Source organism: Cantharellus anzutake (genome assembly GCF_015039405.1).
Source record: "Cantharellus anzutake strain C23 chromosome Unknown EI90scaffold_19, whole genome shotgun sequence".
Classification (NCBI taxonomy): domain Eukaryota; kingdom Fungi; phylum Basidiomycota; class Agaricomycetes; order Cantharellales; family Hydnaceae; genus Cantharellus; species Cantharellus anzutake.
The window spans coordinates 505,254-523,761 of NW_024066969.1; the positions used below are offsets into that span (position 1 = coordinate 505,254).

Consider the following 18,508-nt stretch of genomic DNA (forward strand, 5'->3'; position numbering starts at 1 on the left):
TGCTCTTTCTTCTATCTTTATCTACATGGATGACATTTCCCCTTATCTATGTATTATCGACCCACCCGTGATGCGTGCACGACACACCCAGCCCCGGACGACCTGGACGGCCTCACGGTGCAACCCAGCACGCGCATGTGCAGCACACACCCTTGGGATCCCCCACGGGGACACCCAGATGACTGCGGCTGTATGCGGGATGACGTGGCAAACCTCATGTGACCCAAGCTGCATGTACATAAAAGTACCTGGGGTGGGAACCGAAGAAGTAACCTTCTTCTCACAGTTCCCACTTCAGGTAAGTAGCATAGCTTCCCTTTTAATAACAACTCACAGTTCCACTTCAGTCTGAGTGGCCAGGGATCATCGTCCCAGATCGGGCCCGTCACTACGCATGCCCGCTCTACACCTCGCGACGGCCTCAGTGCCGGGCATTACACCTGGGCCCCCTCGACCCCGGACGCGTCCCTGACAGCGTGACATGAGACCCGCTCAACCCAATCAGATGCTTCACGCTTCTCCAGCACAGTGGGCCAGTGGATTGCCTGATCATGGAGAGGCAGAAAGGCCGAAACTATCCGTCTTGTAGATTTAACCACTGCTCCGGCACTGCAGCCTGCCCATTGTGCAACTGCATCAACCGATGCACCATTCCCAAATTTACCAAATCGGTACAGTGCTATGGAAAGCTGATGTGATACAGGAGCTTGTTCTATGTTAGAGTTGTTGTAAAATATGGGATGATCTTCAATAAGGGATAGGAGAATGTCAAAAGAATGAGGTGAGATGTGCAGGTTATGACGAAAGCGCCATGCATCGTCCTCCTTGTAGCACTGAAGCACAAAAGAAAGCTGGCTGCACTTAGGCACATGATGGGGGAAGAGGACTCTGGTGGTAAGGAGGCTGAGAAGAAATTGCCAGACACGTCGGATGGCTTCAGTGTGGGAGTGATGGAGTGCAGCCCAGGTTTCAACAAGGTCCCCAGAAGTTAGCCTAGATGAGCAAGAAGATAGGGGTGAATGAGGATGTTGGGGAGATAAGCTGCTAGAATTGCTGGTGGTAGATGTGAAAATACTAGCGTAGTTTAACTCAGTCTCAAGCTGAATAGTGTGGAGAACTGGTTAACATTACCTAGCGTAGTTTAACTAAAGATAATACACATTTAGATATGAAGGGAAATCAGAAAGAAAGAAAGTAGTACTGACCTCAGTCTCAAGCTGAATAGCGTGGAGAACTGAGGAAAAAGGAAATGAATAGAAAGAGTGGGTATGTCCATATAGTCAGTAGCGGATAATTCTGCAATAATAGAAAAGGGAAAAGTATTCATTTACAGGTCAGGTGAAAGTCACCTGGTCAGAAACCTCCGGAACGCACGCTGCACTCCAACACACCCACTCAGCATGTGCCCACTGAAACCAACCCCAATGCATCCCTAAACTTCACAAATTTCTCGGCATTGAGTGGTTTGGTGAAGATGTCTGCAACTTGATCAGTTGTTGGTATGTACTCGATTGCCAATCTTCCATCCTCCAGCTTTTCTCTGATCCAATGGTGTCTAACCTCTATGTGTTTCGTCTGTGTGTGGAATATAGGGTTTTCAGTGATCTGGATCGCTGATTGGTTGTCTACCAGGAGATAGAGTGGAGTCTGGATAGGGATGCCAACATCGCCATAGAGATGTTGGAGGAAGACCGCTTCCTTTCCAGCATGAGTCATTGCCATATACTCTGCTTCTGTGCTTGACAGAGCAATTGTAGGCTGCTTTTTCGAGGCCCAAGATATGGCAGCGCCACAGAAGATATAGCAATAGCCAGACAGGGAGCACCAGGTGCTGGGATCTCCAGCCCAGTCTGCGTCCGAGTATCCCACCGGGTCTTTGAATTTACTACCATCATACCGGAGCGCGAGGTCTCGGGTTCCGTTGGGATAGCGGTAGACCCTTTTCATTGCAGTAAGGTGGTCTTCTCCAGGAGCTATAGCATGTTGGGCTAATAGACTGACGGCAAAGCAGATGTCCGGGCATGTACTAATGGCAGCATACATGAGCGACCCAAGCATCGATTGGTAAATCTGAGTGTTAACTTCAGGTGAATCAAGCTTAGGTAACTTGAGGTTTGCAGCCATTGGAGTTGCATAGTGTCGCATATTCTGTAGGTCAAATCTGTCAGGAACGTTGTAACGGGTCTATCGCCTAGACTCGAGACAGAGAGAAGGGGGAGGGTGGTAGTGTGCGCGGGTGTGGTTCGTTGGGCCGGGTTTTGGTCCGTGGGTGCTGTAGGTGTCTGCAAAAACCTCAAACAAACACTCACCTACGTCTCTCTTGGACGTCAAGGCTGAGTAGTATGATGAGAGGGGTCTTAGACGTAAGCAACTAGCTCAATGGGGGCGTTAGGGTCGTGGATGGCGTCTTTGCCACTTGGATGCAACTTCTGCTTGTCCCTTCACGGGTCTATTCAATACTAACTTGTTATGTACAAGCTGTTATCTATTTTATATGAGTTGGAAATGGAATGAATGGAGTGGGGGAATGTAAACGGGCCGTTAGGCAACCGTAAATGATGAATATCCAATTGGGAACAAAGAAACAATAAAAGAAATATGAATGAATGGGGAAAATGTGACAATGGGTCCAAAATGGGAAATGTAAAAGTTAACTCCGCAACGCTTCGCCACAGCGCCCGCCTATCCTCCCGACAGCAACCTCCTCGTCTCCAGCTTTCCAATGAGCCCTTATTCGTCCCAATTGGTGCAGTGGTTCTTGAGATGTGGAGAGGGGGTGAAATTGGCGGCGTGGTTGGGTGTGGGAATTTGGCTTGGGGCTGTCGGGAATGATGGGGAAAATATGGAAAAATATGGAATGAGTGTATGGAGTGTTGGATAGTGATAGAATGAGTATCGGGAGCGTCAGCGAATATGTACTGCGTGTTAGTGACCAAATTCCGCAGAATCCGACTTTTTGCGGTACACGGAGTTGTCCCCACAACAACGTGCCAGAAGCGTATCCGGGTGACCCGCGAGGCGCGCAAGGTCGTCCGGGCTCGTAAGGTCGGAGGGGCAGGACTTTAGCTTCAGCGACTCGGGTGGAGCGCTGCGCTTCGTTCTTACGTTGGTGTCCCAATTTCAGACAGAAGCCTTACGATGAGGATAAGAGTTTAGAGGGGGAATCCAAGTCGATATACGAACTGAGGTACATCCGGTGTAACCTACACGTGTTATAAACACAAGTAACTAAATGAGACCGGCCCGGAAGGAGTGGCGGATCAAGCGCGATATTAATGAATGAAGAAAGGAACAAATAGTTAATATCGGCAAACTTGATCAACAAAAGGCAAGCAAGGAACAAAAGGAAAGAACAATAGTCCGTAAGCGGACAAAAGAGAAAAGGCCATCCGGCCGTCTAGCAAGCCGTCCGGCTGGGGGTGGACAACAATGAAGTGGGCAACCTAGGTTGGTAGGTACACGCGCGAGGGAGGAAGTGCGGATGAGGGTGACAGGTGGATGGATGGGTGGACGGATGATGATGATAGCGGGAGGGACGGACCAAGTGGCACTAGGGCGCATAGAGGGAAGTGACGGATATGTCGGGTCGTGACAAAATCATTCTAATATCCGTGTCACATATTGGCGCTGATTGATCGTGATGGTTCTAGCAGCTCGGTCATGGGTGATTTCCATCTGGAGGAACCAGTGGACTTTGCCCATGTCTCGCATTTCGTGTTTCGCGGTGAGTTGCCTTTTCACTTTCTCAATTGTTGTGTCGCATCCGAATAATAACAGGTCATCAACATAAACTAGGATAAAATGATCCTGGTCCCTGACGTAGAGGCATGGGTCATATCCAGATTGGTTGAAAGTAATGGAGGTGATGTGGGATTTCAAGGTATGATACCATTCCAGTGCTGCTTGTTTTAGTCCGTATAACGCTTTCTTCAGTAGCCATATTTTGTCTGGACTTGTGGGCATGCCAACTGGAGGTCGTAAGTAGATCTCTTCCCTGAGATCACTATTGAGATATGTGGCGACTGCATCCAGTTGATGGATTTCCAAATTGCGGGATGCGGCATAAGCGAGACAGGAGAATAGGGTATCGTGACCAAGAGTTGGTGAGTAAGTGTTGAAGTAATCTTCACCATAAACTTCTGTGTATCCTTTTGCCACTACCCTTGCTTTCTTCTTAGTTAGCTCGCCCTCAGATCCGACCTTTTCCACAAATACTAGCCGACTTTCATGGATTCGTGCATCAGGTGGTTCGTCGATTTCAATGAACACTCCGTGTCACTTCAAGTTTTGGTATTCTTCGACAATCGCTTCGAGCCAATCCGAGGCATCTTTTCGTTTCATTGCCTCATGGTAGGATTGGGGTGCTTCTGTTGCAAGTAGCGCCGTCTCGGTATTATTCGTCGGTGTGTGATTGTCATCCACAGTCTCATTTTCGCCCACTGATTCGTTTTTCTCTTCCAGATCTTTGTCCTTGTCATTCTTTCGTCTCGAATATGAGGTTAGGATCGATTTGGGGTCTTGATCTGGGCGCTTTGGTGGGACTCCTTTGTTCGGGCGAGCAGATCAGCGCGGAACTGTTGGTTCTGGTGGTGTTGGTGTTTCAGTGGGTGTGACTGATTGTTTGAGAGGATTATCGATAGGAGATGGTTCTTGATGATTCCTAGGGGTCGTCTCAGGTGTGTCATCATCTTTTTCACCGTTTCCGACCTTTAACTCCCCCCCTGAATCGTCGTTCTGACCTTCTCTCCCATTTCCATTAGGGCCATCTTCCTCTTCATCTCCACTGTCATCCTCTACCCTTATTCTTTCCTCATCGCCTCCTTCTACTTCGTCAAATGTCACGTTGTGTGACTCAATCAATCGGCGCTTCCTTCGATCAAAAATCAAATATGCCTTCTTGTCTTCCGCAAATCCAACATGTATTCCCTCAACTACTTGTTCTCCAAATTTCGATTGGTACTTCTCCGGGATATGTGCAAAGGCTCGACATCCAAATAGTCGGAGAGACACAAGAGTTGGTTTTGCACCGAAGTACACTTCGAACGGTGTGATATTGTTGGGAATTGCTTGCGTCAAAGTCCACTTCTTGATCCAGGCAGCATGGCGGACTGCCAATGACCAGAAACTCTTTGGGAGTTCTTCTGTTCAAGGACTTCATTCACATCGGCAATCATAGAGCGGGCTAGGTTGTTCAGGGTTCAATTAACCCTCTCCACGACGCCATTTTCTTGCAGTGTGTAGGCACTTGTCACCTCTTGTTTTATACCTTCTGATTTCAAATAAGCTTTGAAGGCCTGTGACATGAATTCTCCACCCCATCCAAACGGAAAATTTTCAACTGTTTTCCAGTTTCTTTCTCTGCACGAGCTTTCCTGCTACGGGGATGGGGGAAATTCCCCATTCCTCGATCCGTTCTTATAGTGGGATGAGTGAGGTCATATCTGGTCTGTACCATAACAGGATATGTAATCGATGAGTGATCCCAGTCTTGCCTGGGGGTGGACGATCGAGTTTCCATCGATCGCGATTGGTGATGTAGTGAGCTATTAAGGGATTGATGGTAGGTAGTCGGAGATGCCAGGACGGACGGGTCAGCCACGGGTACTTGGCGCTCCTCAATGGAGCGTACCGTGTGCGAGGTCGCGACTTGTGAGATGGGTGAGAACTTCATATAGTTGCTATCGGGTACTTGGCGTTCGCAGTGCGAACGTACCGGTAGCGGGTTGATGTCATAAGCGTGCAATGAGGACTGACTAGTAGGGCCTTTGGTGACTTGGCGTTCCCAAAGGGAACGTACCGTTGGCGGGGAAACATGATGACTGGCGAAGGAGGGAACAGACGGTGGATGGGCGGCGACTTGGCGTTCACGTAGCGAACGTGCCGGCATCACGGGAAGATGGGCCTCAAAGTATTCACGATCTCCAAGATCGTGAGGTGACGTCGTATGTTGAGTACTGGGGGGAGAGCGGAGTGATGAAGACCCATAGGGTACAGATTCAGTAGGACGATACACCTGTCGAGAGTCTTCGACTCTCGACCTCGAGTTCTCGCGGCGAGGGCCGTTAGAGGACTCGATATAACCAGACTTATAAGACATATTGAGAGTTGTACAGTCACATGGGTTCAGTTGAGTCACAGGGAGGGTTGTTACAGAAGACGGTACACAAGACAGTTGTAGAGCAGTTGTTAGTTAGCGGGAACCGCCTTCGGTGGTTTCCGTACATGACGCGTGACTATCTACAAATGGTAAGGTCGTGGGAAATCCCGCGAAACACAAACAACCTCAGCCAGCACCAAAACCCCAATGGGGAAAGCTTTGCACGAGGGGGGGGGGAAAGGGGTAGAACGGGTAAGGAGGATAGGGTAGCGGGATAGAGGATGGAAAGGAGGAAGAGGGGAGGAGCGATAGAGAAGGGAAGTCTTTGACCATGCGATGGATATGGTCGTTGGAGACTCTGTATCCGTAACATTTCCAGAACTTGAAAGCGTCAAGTGCTTTGTCCTTCAACACACAAGTCATGATGGTGGTGTATCGGCTCTAAAGGTAATGAAGTAGCGGTGGCCCTCCTTTGTCGGGTGCTCGATGGGGCCACAGATGTCGCTGAAGACTCTGCCTAGAACCTCTGTGGCATGTTCTTTGGTCGCATGGGGAATGATTGCTCGGGTTTTCTTTCCCTTCAGGCATGTGGTACATAGGATAGACTCACTGCTTGTTATTTGAATCCCATTAGCTGACCCATATTTGACCATGGTTCATATGGTATCTTCATCTATGTGACCCAATCTGCGGTGCCATAGTGTCAAGGTTGCTCTTGATGTTGGTGACAACTGTGTCAGAAGAGCATGTCCATTTGAGTTGACCTTAGTAACAATGGCTATGTGGGCAAGTTCAGGCTTGGTGATGTCAATGCAGAGTCGGCACAGGTTTTGGCTCCATGGGGCCTTTGCCAATGTCTGACTATTGCTTGCACGCATCAAGGTTGCCCCATGTCGGTCAAAATACACATTGATTCCATCCTCACTCAACTTTGTAGTTGAAAGGAGTGGGTCACTGATTTGTGGTGTGTATAAGACATCGCAGAAGATCACTGATTGCTCTTTTCCGCTTAGTCTAATCTTTCCGACAATGTTGCCCATGCCACGGGCCTCGATAGTGCGATTATCTGTGACCCATATGCGTGTCGGAGGTTGGAGAGTATGGAATGAGGAGAAGTGAGAGGAGTCATTTGTCATATGTGATGATGCTCCTGAGTCAACAATGAAATAAGGGTGTATGGGAGAATCCGAGAATTTACGTGTGAGGAAGAGGTCCTCATCCGAGTGCATGGTATAGGCCTTGAAGTCAGAGACAGATTCCTCATCTTCCCTTGCTGTCTTGGCTGTCTGCTCGTTCTTTCCACCATCTTTTCGGCCTTTAGGCTTCAGTTTTGGTGTCTTTGGACCAGATCCTTCAGCTCCTCCTCCCTCAGCCCAGCATCTCTCTACTGTATGTCCAAATCTTTTACAGTTTGAGCATTTCGGTCTTCCAGAGCTTTTTGGGGAAGGCTTCGTGGATTTTCTCCCATGACTCAAGTAGGCATTTTCTCTTTCCTCCTCTTCTTGATTTTCGTATTGCCTTACAGTGTCAATTGTTCCCTGCAGAGTCGGAAGTTTGTCATGAGTGCAGAGGATGGTACGGAGAGTTTTGTATTCGAGGGGTAAGGCTAGGATGATTGCCATGACTTGAACTTCCTCTTTTAGTCCGTAACCAAGGGAATCGAGACGATTGATCATCTTGAGGATATCATGGATTTGGGGTAAGAGTTCTTTTTCAGTTGAGAATTTGGTCTGCCAAACTCTCCCCATCAGGAACACCGTGGACTGAACGCCCATCCCATCAAAGTAATTCTTTAGTCGGCTCCAAACCTGATGTTTTCCCTTGAATTGTCACGGCCCCGCAAAGTCCCCGCCCCTCTACCACTTTCTGCACCCCCATTCTTACGCCGTTACTCGCGCCCGTTAATCTCACCATTGCCCATCACTTAGCGGCGCCGATAGTGGTTCCCGTTCTACGGCCCCGTAGCAGCGCCTCCTTCGTTTTCCCGCCACCACTTGGGTTCCTCAACCATTCGGCCGGTATCGTTTTATTCTATTCACTCGCTTAACTAACTAGCGGTTGTTATGGTCGCCGTTGATCCGCTCCTTATGGACATTCCTTATTGACAATTGATTATTCCTTTATTGATATTTGATTTATACGTATATTGACATTCTGATCCGCGCGCCTAGATTGTCGGCTTATCCTTTCTGCCTCCCAACTTCGCCGTTCTCTGTTCCATTCATCTCTTCTGTTCCATTACCCTGGTCCTCATTGCTCTTTAGTTCTGTCGTACTTATCATCTCGTTCCCGTCCCGCGCCGGACCGACCGGTCCCTTCTCTGTTCTCCTTTCCTATTTATACTTGTAGTTTACTGTCGATGTACCTCAGTTCGAATATCGACTAGAATTCCCCCCCCCAAGTACTTTCATCTTAAGTTCGCCCCTCAACTTCATCCCGCTTAAGTCAACGTCGCCGCAAGGTCTTTCCCGCTAACGTGAAATACGGGACAGCCTAGAACGCGTTGCGCAACGCTCTGGCAAAGTCGTTGAAGCCGAAGTCCCAACCCCCTCGACGCCTTGCAACGGAGTAGCTCATTAGCTAAGTGACCACTTACGCCGCCGTACTCCGCCCCACTTCCCGCGATCCCCTCGAACATAGTTTCTGACATGAATAAGGGTTCCAACTTGGTCATCAAGGGACATGACCATTAGCAGCAGAGCAGTGTCATTGTCCTCATCCCATTGATCAAGCAGAGATAGTTGGGTCTTTGATGGGGCTGTTGTATTTGCTGCATCATTTGGGTCCGGTCGCGATTTGTTCCCTTCCACAAGTGTGTGTGTGTAATTCTCGATATTTTACTTCCCATAGAGGCTGCCCATTAGGGCGCCAAGGGGAAGGGGCGAGGCCCAAGGCATATTATCATACATGTTTCTATACTCAAGTTCCACATGATTCTAAGCTCCCGGATAACACCAACATCGTTCGCCAATGCCCAGATTCGTGACTGAACAATCCAAATTCTTCTGAATTGTGACAGTGGTAGACCGTATCACATGAGCCTATTATGCTGCGAGTGATTCCCTATAGAACGTCTGGGTCCATGCCAATTGAACTCCTAACTCCTGGCCGGTTGTGCCCATGAGAGGCCCCTTTCGGGTAGTGAATAGAAGACTTAGTCATATGGTATGAACCTTTTCTATACTCAATGTAATCGGTAGTGGAGAAGTTGGTGATCAAGTGATCATGAGACCGGCTCCTCGGCTTGTTGGCCCGATGCATAAACACATGCCTCTTGAGACTTTGGAGAACCGCGACCTCCCAACAGGTGAGTCGAACCAACGTCCTCTCAATCGGCAAACGCCAGCGAGAGAGTAGATTGGCAGGTGTTACCACTACACCACCACTCCTCCCCTCCTTCCACAAGTGTAAAGAGCTTCTGCTTCTTTAGAATCAGCTCCATCCAGTATTTCCAAAATCCCCAATTTGACCTGTCCTTCTTCAGGGATTCAGCATCAAAATGCTTTTTGGTGATTCGGTCCATGGATGCTTTATCCATTGTGGGAAAATAATTTGAGTTCTAAGTTCAGCTGTTACTTGAGAGATTTAGAGCGCTGGGCTCATAACCTGTGAAAATACTAGCATAGTTTAACTCAGTCTCAAGCTGAATAGCGTGGAGAACTGGTTGACATTACCTAGCGTAGTTTAACTAAAGATAATACACATTTAGATATGAAGGGAAATCAGAAAGAAAGAAAGTAGTACTGACCTCAGTCTCAAGCTGAATAGCGTGGAGAACTGAGGAAAAAGGAAATGAATAGAAAGAGCGGGTATGTCCATATAGTCGGTAGCGGATAATTCCGTGATAATAGAAAAGGGAAAAGTATTCATTTACAGGTCAGGTGAAAGTCACCTGGTCAGAAACCTCCGGAATGCGCGCTGCACTCCAACAGTAGATTGGGTGCTGCTGCTGCTGCTGCTAGAAGTTGTACTTGTACTGTCGGTGTCAGATGTAGAAGACTCATCACTATCTTCTGGATCAGAAATGGATGGATCAGTCAGTTCACCTATGGAACTACTTAGACGGAGAAGGCCACGTTGTTGACACCGGTATTGAGCTCGGAGATTAGATGCATGTTTTAGAGCAGCACGGATTAAGTGCTCTTGCTCATGGATAGGGGACATCAAGTGCTGTGCAGTTATTTACATAATCCATTGAAATCATCGTGACCTCAGGCTTAATGAGAGGCTGTTTTGGTAAGTCTTTTGGCACGGTGACTGTGAATGCCCTCATACAGTACTCAAAAGTGTGACAAAAGTCTGGGTCAAAAGTTCCTGGGAAAGTCTCAGTTTTCGGAACTCTTGTGTGTCTTTTCTTGTAGTTTTGGCTACTGTGAGTGTCCCTAATGCATGGTGGGACATTGACACAAACCGAGATGAGAAATAAGAGAGCAGGTTTGAATCAACATAGCCACAACCTGGATGCCACGCCACAAAGTCATCCATCGAAAATGAAGGTAGGGGAGCCAGTGGTGACTGCAACAGGTTGAAATGAGCTTGAGCTGCCAAGTGATCAGCAGCATTGTTCAACCTCAAAGTGACATCAAGCTCCTGAGTATGAGCCTTCACATGATAGATGGAGAAATTCTGGTTGTTTGCCACAATTTGTTCCAACCACCGATACCAAGGTCGAGCAGGCTTGTATGACCAAAAATTTGGAGGCAATGTGCCTGCACGAATATCTTGTATTAAACAGATCAAGTGCAGATGATCGGAGAAAACCACAACGGCAGTGGGAGTGGGGTGTGACAAGACGGCCACCATAATAAGAGCCATCACCTCACCATGGAGGCTTGAACCATCACACCCAGCGATCCGAAGTGATAATGACAGAGGACCCACCACTGCACAAGATATTGAAGGGTACAAACCATGAAGAGCTGAACCATCAGTGGCCCAACAGTTGTCACTTGAAAACTCCATCAAAGACTGCTGGCCAAAAGTCCGGGCAGCTGCACAAATACACTCTTCAGCTGACACTTGGCGCTCATCCTGGGGGACAGTGAACTCCGAAGGCCCAATTGACAGATGCCAGAGGTTGAGTGATGATAACCAAGCTGTCACTGTAGTAAAGTTATAGTTCTGGGGATCAAACTGACGAAAAGGATTGGGGACATTTGGGAGAAAAACATGAGGAAGTGATGAAAGTCCTGAATATCGCCAGACACCCCAACTAGAGAGCCATGCAAAAGGGGTACTGCAATAGACATGGAGGATAGATGAATGAGGGGCTGAAGGGGCAAGGTTTGCAATGTGTGATAATGAAACGTTACCAGATACCAGGTAAGATTGATCCGAAGGGTGTACCTGTAGACCCAGGTCCTTCAGAGTGCGTTGTGCCAGGGTGAAATGAAAAGGCAATGAGCAGTGATGGGATGCAAAGTTGTAAGATAGACCAGCAGAAGACAGAGGGAAAATACAATGACAATAGGCACACTGCCAATCAGCCATAGAAATCAAAGCCATTTTTCGAAAGACAGGAATGTGGTGATTCAGATCACGAAGAAGGCCACAAAGGGCCAAGGATTTGTTGAGGTGCCGTATTGAGGTTATTCCTAACCCAAAATTGGAAGTCAGGAGGCATACAATGTCCAGTGAAGGTGGAAATGGAAATGGCAGTTGGGAGTGCAGAAGTAAAGAGATTTGTGATTGAAGAGAATTAGCTGAAGTGGGTGAAACTTGGTGGAGAGAAAGATGAGCCCGGATTTTTGATATTAGAACCTGGTTTATGATTTTTCTGAGAACAGTAATTGGGGGATTGCATTTGGGGAACTTAAAGTTGGAGATTAAGGAAGAGAGGAATTTGAAGTGGGATGTCGGGTCATTAATGGGGACTTTTAGGAAGTTGATGTGATCAGTACAGGTGGGAACGTCATGAAACTGGATATTATCTGATAGTGGGTCTGTTGGATTGATGGACGGGAGGGAGACTGAATTCGGAATAGGTTGAGAACTATTAAGGATAACCACCTCTGACTTGTTCCATGCTGTAAGCCAACCATATGCGGCTTGAAACTTTTCCATCTTCAGACAAATCTCCTGTAGTACTGGGAGCGATGGTGCGAAGAGGAGAGAATCATTGGTAGCTTCGACCATGGTCAGTCGAATGTTCAAAGAGTCGGATGGGAGATGGGGATCCAGAGCGCGAGAGCGAAGGGAGGCAATATCAACCCCAGCAGTCTCTGAAATCCAATGATGTCCAAGACTTGTGGTGAGGGCAGACTTTAAGGGAGATAAAGGGCCACCTTGTTTTGTTACACCATTAATCACAATTGGTGTGGTATCGCCATATGCTGTCCATATGACACAACGAACATTATTCTGAGCTGATGTATCCAGTTGAATAATGTCATCTGGAAGGCCATAGGCCCTCACAGCATTGTGAAACCCAGATGGTGAAAGAAAGTCAAAACCCTTTTGCTGATTCCTCTTCAGCATGAACAAGGGGACATGTGACCGGCATGACCATGACTCGACCTGAGCAAGAAAACTAACGAGATCATGGCCCTGAACACCCTGTTGGGTCGTGATTTGTGTCTCTGGTACCAAAGAGTGTACTGCATTATATTGGTTGAGACAAAGACTGAGCCAGCTAAATGGGAGATTCGCTAAGAAATTTGATAGCATCACTCCACGTTTGTTGGCCAGCTGTGTGGATAGACCTCATTTATGAATAGTGAGTAAAGTCGTATCCAAAAGAGCATCAGGGATGGTAGAGTCAATGATTTCAAAGTTCACCAGGTGCAGCACAACCCCTAAAGCGGCATCCGACAGTGCTTTGACACACCATTTCTCCCACCCATCCGGACCAGGAGATGGCTGTGGATTACCTCGACATAGCAGAGACCGGAGTTGCACTAACGAGAGGGTAGCTGGCCAAGGGAAGGGGTGAGAAGTTACAGTGTCACGAATTGCGGTCACGGAAGAGCACTGCAACCAAGGCTTAGCGGAAAAAGGGGGTGGAGGAGGGTGTTGGTAAAGCTATTGGAAATAGAAAGATGTTGCTGCCTTAACTTCATCGGGGGAAGACACCAGTTCACCAGTCTGAGGGTCTTCCAGAACCATTGGTAGATCAGCAAAAACACAATGTGGGATCAGCGACTTCGCAGATTGACCACATAGGACCGCATTGAAGCGACCATTCTCATGAGAAACAGCCCTCTCATAGGCCAAACGGTTCATGAGCCAGTATCGTTCCTTGCAGAACCTCTTCCTCTGGGCATGTAAAAACTGAGTGGCATTCTGCGGACTTGAATTTGGGGGAATCATCCGAGCCATTTCCCAGACACAGTATGGGAGGAAATGGAGGGGCAACAATGGGCCTGAGCGAAGACGAAAAATCAGACTGCCAATCGCCTTGATATTCCGATTCAGTTGCTGAATTTCCCTGGTAGGTGGGTGGATGACATGAGGGCAAGTGTAATGGTGCCAATGTCCAAAGACATTGTCACCAGCAGCGAGCAGAGCTTGGGACACAATGCCATATTGGGACATAAAAACATTGATCAAATTCACCTCTTGTTCCATAACGCAAGGGCTGCATCCACCTCATCAGCAAATAGATGATATTTGTCCTTTTTGCCATGACCTGGGTACTGCAACCGAGGAGGAGGGAGGGAGGGAGGAGTGATGAGAAGGGTGGGGTCTGGTGGATGAGAACCGGAGCCATTCTGATGGAAAGAATCAAATGATGTGTGTACTAAAATTGCTCGGTGATCAGTATTGCCTAGAAAGTCTGGCAGGGCGTGAATCAGCGCTGAATATGGGGAGGGGGAGATAACAGCTGCCTGGTCCACCGTTGACAAATTTCCACCATTGTAACTCTTTAGGGTGTAGTCCCGATGTAGAGAAAAGCCCCCCTGTAGCAACCACAGGTCATTAGCCCCTGTAGAATGCAGAAAATTCCGATAGTGGGTTGCATCCGGTGTCACATGCGTAGAATGTTCACATGGGCGCAGAGTAACATTACAATCTCCTACCAGAATGGAACCATTTGGGGAAGGCTGGGCAGAGGCAACCTCAGCCACACTAGCCCAGAAACCTGCAGCTTGCAGACCACCAGAATCCCAGGGAGCATAAAGACCAATGAGCCAAAGACAGAAAGGGCGGGAATTTCCCAATGGTACCACAATGTCTATCGCAACTAACCGTCCTTGTAGGTGTAATGGGGCCTCAATTTGGCGCATAATCTGAATACCTCGGCGAATGCCTAGAACAATGCCCCACTTCCCAGTCCGAGGTCCTGACGGCACTCCCACACTTTCATATAACACATATTCTGGCACATCCAGCAGGTGTGCACAAGGGTTAGTAGACTTAGTTTCATTCATAACAAAAGCGCTAGGGCGGTGTGTCTGTACAGCCAAAGAGGCCAAAGACAATTTGTATGCATTTCCGAAACCATTAAGGTTTGCAGAGAGCACACTAAAACCCCCAAGCGGTGTGGCCCCAACAAGCGGAACAAAGACGCACACAAAAATCCCCAAAGCCCAAAATAGAAAATGGCAGCTCCTATTCAAGCCGCAAAAAGTGGAAGAAAAACGCACAGGATGTGTTGCAAACAACAGGCCAGAAGACGAATCAGAGAAAGGAGTGGGACAGGATACAACATGGAAAAAAGACACTGGTTTTGCAAGATTTTTGAAAAGACTTGGCTTTGCCCTCATCTCCCCAGGGTCTCCCTCAATAGGAATGAGTGCAGAGTCACTCAAAGCTGCAGGAAGGGTGCCTGATAGGAATTTCCGAGGAGCCATCAAAGCAGAGGACATTTTGGTTAACATAAGCAACACACCATCAAGAATGTGAATAATGTGACCGAGATGCAAGAGAAGGCTTACCATTGGGGTATCCTCATCAACAGGTGAAAATGAAGTAGCGTCTCCCTCACTTTCCAATGCAAGATGTGTGTGCTTCCTGGATCAACCATTCGAGGCATCAGAATCGGGAGCTGGTATGCGAGAGGAAGATGACAAGGCTGAAACATCAGTGCATGGGACCATAGCACTGAGAGCGGAGTTGAGAATGGCAGCGTTGTCCTCATTCTTTTGGGCGATCTTGTCATTGACTCTCCTTCTCTTCTCCTTCAGTGCATTTAGTTCTTGCTCAATCTCCTTCTCAGCCGATAAGTCAGTTGTGGCAGCCCATTGCGTGTGCAGGAACTCCATATCCTCCAGAATTCAGGTTGCTTGGGACTGCTCGCCAACTGTGAGGGTAAGGCCAAGACAAGAGGTTGCCAAGATCTGGTTAGTTTTGGTATTTTCAGCCACCGTTGATTCCAGCATAGCAATTGAACGGTCCTGTGACAACATACGCTCAGCTAGGGCCTTAACGGTGTTACGGGCATCCTCATGGGTTTCCTTCACCATCTCTGCAAGCTGGATGATGTCATTGCTAACCTTTGAAATACAGGCATTGGAAAGGACCAAGGCATCCGATCCAACCATGTCAGAATGCCTGATAAAGAGGTTGGATTTGTTGAACTCGTAAAGGAGTTTAATAAGCGATATTTTGGGGACTGTGGATAGATTGAGCGCATTGTGTCACGACCATGCATTCTGACCCAGATGCTGGCCCTTATTCTGTTTCCTTTTGTTTCATTTTGTCACCTGACCCATTCAGTTTCTTACTATATATATATATGTATATTACATTATTATAACTTTAGTCTGAATATCGACATGGTTTGTCCCCCTAACAAGGCAGCCCCAAGCCACTTTGAAATGTGGGCAATGAGACAGTAGGTGGGCACAGCGCTCTCTTGGAGTCGCTGAGGCTGAAGCCCAACCCCGGAGCCTTGTCCCCGCCAGTCGTCCCTGTTTGCTGACCCATACCTAACACATTGATAAGGAAGGCTGGTTGGTTAAGAAGCTCAGCGGTAAGAGCCCAGTTTGATAGGTAAAACACATAGACATCTTTGCTCTTGAGGCCCAAGTGGGAGCCTAGGAAATCCATCCTGAAACGACGATGCAAGGCTCTGTCGAAATGATTGTGAAGGGTGGGGTATTTGGATACTCCTTTGATTGCCAGTGCATAAGGTCCCTGAAGCTGAATGCATTCCTTCTTGACAACATCATAAAGGTGACCCCCTATAGTCAGTCCTTCCTTGACTAGTGTTTCCACATGAGCAACCTTTCCCAATGTAATATGCTCCGCCCCATGACTACAATACAGCACCATTACCTTCATACCCTTGGCCCGAATGCACTGGAGTACTTGATTTTCCCAGGTTTTTGGTGGGCAAACATCTTTATTGTTGCTGTATATGACATCTACCATCCTCAGATTGTCACTGTCGCCGCATGGGCTCCACACTGTCTTGCAGCCTTTGTCAGACAAAAGTTTGATGTACTTTCCCAGAACTGCATGGACAGGAAGAGCATAATCATGATCCTGGGCCAGTCTGACGTAAGCATAGTCAACAGCATTGGTAGGGTTGGTGCCAGAAGGTGCGGCAGTAACTTTTATTAAGGATGGGTCTTCAGCTATGAAGCCTTCAAGGAGTTTCTGTAGATGACAAGAGGCTGACGCATGGGAAGTATCAGGCAGTCCACGAACAAGCAATTTGCAACCTTGTTCCAAATGAAGTTCCGTAGCCAAGATTGCAGTAGATTCATCATCTGTATTGGCCAGACTCGCAGTGGGGTTAGCTCCAGAGCCGGTAGCGACATCAGACTCCATTTGGGTCAAGTTAGACATCAAAGTTGGGTCAGACATGCTAGGTTATGCTGTTGAGTGCTTAGTTGTTGTTGACTGCGGAAGCAACGTGACTTAATAGTAGATGGTGATAACAGACAGTACTAGTGAGGCTAAAGTGTAAATATAGCATGAATAGTGATGGGAATAAAGCGAAGACTATGATATTGAGGTGGTGGTGGTGGTAAATGATAAATCTATCTTATTACCCCGTGGCCTCATGATGACGTGGCAGTGTGGCTATCCCATCCTAACACTGTAGCATACATGGGGGGAATGTCTCTACAATGATGGGTATTCTGGTTGGTGAGATCGGGTGTTAATGTTCCTTGGGTTTTGTGATGTCTGTGTGTATTGTCGTGGTGTTGATAATGAGAAATAAGAAAAAGAAAATAGAAATTAGAAATGGGGTTATGGTCCTCTGTCTGTCCCCTGGGTCTCCTGTTCTGCTTCGTCTGCTTTGTGAGTTGGTCAGCTGTGGGCAGTGTTCCTTGCAGTGTGTCTGCTGTCGTCAGCTTTTCGTTTGTTGCCAGTCTTGGACTTCTTGATAAAAGATGCGAGTCTCTCTACACCTTTCACCTTGTCCATGAGGGTGTTAAACTTCGTCTGGTTCCCACGTCCTAGTAGGTGTCTGTGCCTACTCGTCTGGGGGCACTTGGTTAGAATATGGGTCCTTGTTTGTGTTGATTTCCTGCATTGGCAAGCTCTGCTCTCCGTTGTAGGAGAAATAATATTCAAAGAATAAAACAATGATCTATCAGAATAGTCAACAATCAGGTGACGAGTTCAGATGTTTAACAGATCTCATGATCTTTATGAGACTGGACAGACATTAGAAGATCATTATAAATTATCCACACCCATGTAGCATGAGATTTAATCTACTACAAGCATGCCTAGAACCTGGCATAGGTGTAATATTCAAAGAATATATCCCTACAACAAGAAAATAGCACATAGATGGCAGAATAAGAAGGAACATTGGGAAAGAAATGTGAATATCTCGGGAACCAGTAAACTTTTGACTGTAATCTTTTTACCATCTGAAAGGACTGTTTCTAAACTTTATCCACGGTTTTGTTTCATTCTAAAAGCTTCAAAACTGACGGAGATATCGCTCAAACGGCGAAACACCTTATAATTCATATATATTTATTTGCTAATTCTTACAAAAAGTAATGTGACTCAAGGGAAATATATTGGCGCCCGGAAGTCTGGCGGACCGAATACCATATGACAGAGTATTCCCCGGCGTGGGCGGACAGTTTTTGATCGCATCAGAAGAGGAGAAAATGCTAAAAAACCGGATCTTGTATATTTTCCCATGATTCATCAAAACCTTTTGATTTTAAGCTCAAATAAATCGGAACAAAGGAATGATTGATGATCTGGATCTCGGATCATAAGCATAAAGTGATTCAGAAGTCCATGGATCAGTTAATTAATTGGGAAAGCTCTAGAACATTAGTAATGATGCAGCTTCACAAAAAGGGGTGAATTAGAGAACAGTCTAGAAAGTTCCTTTATAGCCAAGTCATTTCTAAAGATAACGGTAACTGTTCATAATTAAGGCGGTGTAGAGCATAGCTTTAGCGCTACAAGACCCCGCTAAGATCGGCCCAAAAGACAAAGAACTGAATTACTTATTGCTGAGTCATGTCCTAAGTCCATTATTAAGTT

At 47.2% G+C, this 18,508-nt stretch overlaps 3 protein-coding genes across 3 annotated transcripts; all 3 read right to left on the reverse strand.

The window, feature by feature from the left end:
* Positions 1 to 10,366: 10,366 nt before the first annotated feature.
* Positions 10,367 to 12,574, reverse strand: EI90DRAFT_3122472 (uncharacterized protein; the record flags this gene model as incomplete). Its single annotated transcript, XM_039063513.1, has 1 exon — positions 10,367 to 12,574. The coding sequence occupies one exon, from the start codon at positions 12,572 to 12,574 to the stop codon at positions 10,367 to 10,369; it is 2,208 nt and encodes a 735-aa protein (XP_038917032.1).
* A 543-nt stretch (positions 12,575 to 13,117) lies between these two features.
* Positions 13,118 to 14,904, reverse strand: EI90DRAFT_3122473 (uncharacterized protein; the record flags this gene model as incomplete). The annotated part of the gene is made up of 2 exons (XM_039063514.1): positions 13,118 to 13,523; positions 13,652 to 14,904. The coding sequence occupies 2 exons, from the start codon at positions 14,902 to 14,904 to the stop codon at positions 13,118 to 13,120; spliced, it is 1,659 nt and encodes a 552-aa protein (XP_038917033.1).
* A 150-nt stretch (positions 14,905 to 15,054) lies between these two features.
* On the reverse strand, positions 15,055 to 17,001 carry EI90DRAFT_3154075 (uncharacterized protein; the record flags this gene model as incomplete). Its single annotated transcript, XM_039065908.1, has 5 exons — positions 16,761 to 17,001; positions 16,527 to 16,562; positions 15,967 to 16,458; positions 15,340 to 15,650; positions 15,055 to 15,246 (listed from the first exon to the last, which is right to left on the reverse strand). Exons 1-5 carry the CDS (start codon positions 16,801 to 16,803, stop codon positions 15,055 to 15,057), a joined length of 1,074 nt encoding a protein of 357 aa, XP_038917034.1. The 5' UTR covers positions 16,804 to 17,001.
* Positions 17,002 to 18,508: the final 1,507 nt, after the last annotated feature.